The sequence below is a fragment of the Pteropus vampyrus genome, unplaced genomic scaffold, assembly GCF_000151845.1.
Source record: "Pteropus vampyrus isolate Shadow unplaced genomic scaffold, Pvam_2.0 Scaffold3, whole genome shotgun sequence".
In the NCBI taxonomy this organism is placed as follows: Eukaryota; Metazoa; Chordata; class Mammalia; order Chiroptera; family Pteropodidae; genus Pteropus; species Pteropus vampyrus.
The window spans coordinates 22918478-22924285 of record NW_011888784.1 but is presented as its reverse complement, the minus strand read 5'-3'; the positions used below and the strand labels follow the sequence as shown (position 1 = coordinate 22924285).

General features: G+C 40.2%; 1 protein-coding gene across 15 annotated transcripts in view; it reads left to right on the top strand.

Annotated features, from left to right (window-relative positions):
• Positions 1 to 5808, top strand: part of FAM13C (family with sequence similarity 13 member C) — a 150408-nt gene that overhangs the window by 121992 nt on the left and 22608 nt on the right. For all 15 annotated transcript variants that reach the window (XR_002780914.1, XM_023531977.1, XM_011362228.1 and 12 more), the window contains 2 exons: positions 2936 to 3146; positions 4231 to 4369. Coding sequence is in view for 14 of the 15 variants with exons in the window: in XM_023531977.1 (XP_023387745.1) it covers positions 2936 to 3146; positions 4231 to 4369 (350 nt within the window). In the remaining variant the exon portion in view is untranslated. The remainder of the gene's footprint in view (positions 1 to 2935; positions 3147 to 4230; positions 4370 to 5808) is intronic.

The window sequence follows — 5808 nt, the reverse complement described above, 5'->3', positions numbered from 1 at the left end:
AAGGTCATCATTTCTGAGGTCTCTCTTAAAAGTGGTGTACCTGGGATTCAAACTCACCATCTTTGCTCTCTATTATGTCACCCCTGGGGTTGTTTCTCACTTCTTAGCAAAGCTTATTTTCTTTTTTAAGTCTTTATGTAATTTTTTTATTGTTTTTTCTTTCTTATAAAATTAAGACATCTGTTACAGACATTTTAGAACATACAAAGAAAGAAAAACAATTTTTTTTTTTTTTATTGTGGTAAGAACACTTAAATGAGACCTACATTTTTAATAGCTTTTAAAATGTACAGTGCAGTATTGTTAGCTATAGACATAATATACAGCAGATCTCTTTTCACTTTTCAATCATAGCCCTGTGAGATGGGCCAAACAAGAACATTGAGAGGGGTCGGTGAACCCACTGGAGCCCCACAAGCAAGTACAGGCACGCCCAGACTCCTGGCTCCCAGACCCTCTCTAAACCACACTGCATCACACGACAGGCCTTGGCAAGCTGTTCTTTCCTTTGGAAGAAGAAATAATGTGCCCCCAGGGAACCATCAGAAGCCACCCGAGTTTAATACTGCCATAAGCTTTTCCCTGTAAGTGGTGGCCTGGGCGCTGTTCCCGGGATAGCAGCAGCGGTGGCTGGCTCTGAATCTATGCTGGCCTCTTCTGAACAAGGAACTCAATAATTCCGTCTACACAAATGCACACACATATACACGCACCAGCTGATTTAATTAAGCCCTTCTCAGCTCAAGTGGTGAGTTTGGACAGAGAACTAAGGTGCTACAAAATTACGAGTTTTTGAGTCTTTGTTGGTTTCCATCTGGTTGCTTTGGGTCTTTTTGGCTCACTGCTGCCTTCAGTGGTGAGTTGGGGAAAAGAGGATCAGGATGTTAATTGGGCAACACTGGTAAATTATTTGAATGCCTACGGAAACAGATGCCATGTAAGTGGAGGTTTACAGTTACTATTGCAGTGCAGTGGGTTTCAGAGCCAAGCTCTTTTCTTTCCTCCACTACAGTCATATGGCTGGCAACCCAATTCCTCCATCTGGGCATTATAAAACAGTACCCAGAAACTCATTAGTTTGACTCTGGGGCCACAGCTGAGCTGAAGAATTGAAGGCCTCACACCTTTCTGATTTCAGTGAAAATATGCTCATCCCAGGGGCTTGCTAAAGATTCTTTTCTTCCTCATCATTATCATCAAATGATACTGCCCCTTAACAGGTAATATAAATAAAATGCATTTCTCTTTCAATGGTTTAAGTCTAATTAATAGTTTAAGAAAAGGACTTGGTAAGGAATCCATATGCCTCCTGGTAGGTAGGTGATCGTTAGTATATGCTGTGATTTATTGATTATTAACTTTTACTGCTGTTACTCTTTAGGGATCCTGCAAAACTGCAGTATTTTCTGGGTAAATTATTTTTAGCAGGGGTTGCCTATGGTGGGTTCTGTCAGTCACAGCAGCACACCTTGCTTGTGGGCCCGGGCCTTGGCATTCATCTAGCTCCAGCTCTTTCTCAGCCCTCATCCTATCCATTTCCGACTAGCCTCAGCCACTGACAGAAGTGCTGTCATTGGGCTTCGGTGGCACAAGGGAAGGTGTTACCCACCCTCTCAGTCTATAATCGAACAGGAAAGAAGCCGACTGAAAACACACAAGGACCTAATCAGACCTTTGATGTTACACAAAGCAAATTGCATTTCAAGCTCTAGAGAACCCAAGCCATTCTAAATCTGCTTAAGACTCATCCAGTACCAAACTGTGATCAATGTTTATTTTGGAAAAGTGGATCGTCAGTATTTTCAGATTCCGCTTATTCACCCAGAAAATCTCTGTTTCCCTCTTTCTTTGGAGTAGTAGGAGTAAAAGAAAGCCTTGGGTTGTCCTGACTTGTTTTCTGGGCAGATCTGAGGAATTTGTTTTGGCTGCTGCTTGAATAACTCTGTATAGAGCCCTGTGATGGAGAGACTCTTATCCTGGCCATCCTGACTCAGTGTCCTCCTGTTCCCCACTTCTGTGCCCTCACCTCTGTAGCACGGAATGCCCACTTCTGGGCTGATTCTGGGGTGGGGAGTTAATGAACTCATTTAAGAGGAGAATGAATGATCACAGGGAAAATTTAGGCACAGAGATGCCTAAGTCAGAGAGAGGGTTTGGAGCAGGTTGTTTCCCCTGTATTTTATTTTTGTCCAAGATAAAAATGCTACTTAAGATTTTGGAGGAGAAACAGAATCATTCCTAATTTTTCCATGCTTTGTAGTTGTTAGGTAGCTTCTTTGATCTGTTAGTGCATTTGTTTGTACACAAATCTATGCTTTTGTATATAAAATGGAATCATTACTCTTTTGTTTTTAAATATGTGGTTTTTACTTAGCATATTCTGAAAAATCATTCCATGTTGATAAGCAGAGTTCGCCATCATTTTTAATGGCTGCTGAATAACTTTCTATTTCTAGGGACTCCTCCCTTTCTCTTTTGTTTTCTCCTCTCTCTTCCTTCCCTGGCAATTCTGTTATCTCTTTTCTTCCTTATAATCTATCATCTTTTTTTTTTCTAGCTCCAATTTATTCTTTCTTCTTCTTCTTTTTTTTTTTTTTTTGCACTTAACATTTTGTAGTATACACTCTATAACATATGCAAATGATATGACATAAAGAGAGGATGGGGCTGTGTAGTTTGGGGCTATGCTGACTCTATGACTCATACTGAAATAATTTGTTTCCATTTTTTTGTTGTTGGGGCTTTGTAATATTTTTTATCCAGGTTCTATGAGAACAAACATGACAGTATTTTGAAAGCCTTTCATATCCCCAGAAGGAAGAAGTGACAAAGAGGCAAGACATTATAATGAATGTTGATGATCTTTATTTAGGAACATGACAGTCTCAAGCCCTCTGCCACTTCTAAGTCTTGATGATTTATCCTGTTTCCACAGACCCTGCACCAGTCTATAAAGATGGTCAGAATGGAGCAGACAGTGCACCAGAAGACCCCCAGTCTGTCGGGCCCAGCCGGCTGCTCTATCACATCACTGATGGTGACAACCCCCTGCTGTCACCGCGATGCTCCATTTTCAGCCAAAGCCAGAGATTCAACTTAGATCCTGAATCAGCCCCTTCTCCACCCAGTACTCAGCAGTTTATGATGTAAGAAAACCTTGTTTTCTTATTATCTTCATTTTATTGTTTTTTAAAACTACTATGTTTACAAACTGCAATCAAGTTTTTGTCTGAAATAGTGCAGACATGCCTACTAAATGCAATTTTAAGACCTGAACAATAAATGGTGAAAATCAGTGTACTTTCTAGATGGGATTGCTGTTTCAGGCCTTCATATTTGACCATTTTTGGTGAAATAACCAGAGTGCTAAGTAAGTATATATATGTGCAAATGTCAGGAGTAGCATTTTTGATGAGCTCAATATTCTTTCCGTGTCTGACAGTGGGCTTAGTAGATGGATTGTGGCAATAGTTAGATTTTTCTTAGATTCTAGAAAAGTGATAGCTTACAATAGCTGACCCAGCTCCTCTCCCTTCCCCCCACCAAAAGAAGTAGAACTATATGTTCTTTCCTTCTTTTGTGTGTAATTTCTACAGAGAATTTTGATGCAAAGCTAAAATGAGATACATTTGGTTAAAAATACATGCAGGGTATTTCTAGTTTCTCTTTAATAATTCCTGTTGCTATTCATGAGTTTATTCAAACGTAGGTCCATGGACTCTATATTGATAGACTTGAGGAAGTTAGCGAATTATTGCTAATGTAAAGTGTGTGTAATGTGAGAGGGTAAGTGCATCTTCTGGAGAGGAGGCCCATTTCTTTCATCAGATTTGCAAATGCTCTGTTATGTCAGGAAAAGTTAGCTCCTCACCTAAATCTTCTTTGAAAATGTCAGTAAGTGTGGCTCATGCCTTCTGTTGAGGATAATGCTACAATAGAGCTGTCTCTTTTTAGTCTTAAGTTGGTCTCCTCCAAGCTTTAGGAAATGCACTTCCTGGACTAATATTCTGACTTTTGTACACTAAAATCCCTGATGAAATTTGCCCATAATGAAGTTCTGTGATCAGGGGTCTCCATTAATGAGCAGATGCTGCCATAAGAGACTAATCAAATAATAAACTGTCCTCTGGACTTCTCTGGTAATCCAGGAAGCTTGGTTTGTAGACCAGCAGCAGTATTTACTGGAAGACCATTGTTTTGGTGATTCTTTTCCTCCCTATATCATTGCAGGCCCCGAAGTTCTTCACGGTGCAGCTGTGGTGATAGTAAGGAGCCACAGACCATTGCCCAACTCACCAAGCACATCCAGAGCCTCAAGCGGAAAATTCGGAAATTTGAAGAAAAATTTGAACAAGAAAAGAAATACCGGGTAAAAACCGTGGGGTTTAATATAAGAAGAACATAGATTATTGTCAAGAGATGAGTGGGCTTTTCTGTCCTTTTTTGTGGGGAGAGGGTAGCCCTGTGTTTCCATTGGCCAACCTAGGACCTGTCATAAATTGAGTTCCCATCCTGGTTCTGTCTTGTTTTCACATGCTGTCAGTTGATAGCTCCTACTGATTCATTACAACTCTTATTTCCAAACTGATTTGATCTTTGTTCCTCCCCACCCCCCCTCCATGAGGAACCTTACTATCACTAGTGTTCCTAGGACTTGAATTTGGAAAGCTTTTGAATTATGGTCTTATTTTTTCTTTAACCCATTCCCATTTGCATTTTGATAAGAACCTATTGAGGACCCAAAGAGCAGGATTTCTAATTACTGAACAGAACGAGGAAGAGTTTTCTTTGGCATTAAAGTAATTCTTGGTTGATAAACCTCTCAAGTGATATCTTTTAACACCACTATAAGAACAAACCCCGATCCATCCTTTTCTGTCAGAGAAACACTGGCTTCATGCTCATGCTGAAGGTTGCAACCATAAAACTTTTTATTTCTTGCATAAGAAACAGTAGAGTCAGAGGTGTCTTGATAGCCAAAGTGTCTAAAGTTGTATTTATTTTATTTAATGGTGACTATGGCATAGAGAAAAATCATATTCATGTAGAACTGCACAAAGGTATTGGGTCTCTGGCAGGGGGCCCAGAACAGCTTCCTATTAGAAGAGAAGAGAACTGAGAATACTGTCTTATACATCTTGAAATATTTAAAGTGTCACTAAGCACCTGGTACAGAGGTAATCGGAAGGTCTCTGTGAGTGTGGGATAAGTTCTGGGAAGGGAGGTGAGAATGGGTAATATACCACTCTCTTGTTTTCTTGTCTTGTGTTTCCCACAGTGGCTTCAAATTCATTAAAAGAGAGAGTTTAAGGACTGGTTTTTAGCTTTGCAAAATGGATGACATATAATCAGATTGACTTGTAGGACAACCTAAGAGTGTTGCAGATTCTTCTCTTATAGGGAAGGAGGGTGCTCGACACATTGGGAGTGCAGATAAAGAAACTGAGGCCCAGCGAAAACTTATAGCTTGCCTAAGGTCATGCTCTATTAGCTCAAGCTTGAGTGGTTGATTAAAGATGAGTAGTTTTCACAATGAAGGAGTAAAAGTAAAATCCGTACGTGTCCACATTTTGAAAGCTCCGGTCATTCTGAGAGACACTGAATTTCCCTGTTTGATGCTGGGGTGTTATTGGACCTGGGATGTCCTCACATTGGAAACTGTAGTGTAACAAACAAGTAAGGCTTCATTCCCAGGGCCTGTTAATAATTCTCACTTGGCAGTTCTTGAATCAGACTGATCTGGATTTGAATCTAGCACCAGCCACTTAGGAACTTTGTGACTTTGAACTTGGTACTTGACATTTCTGA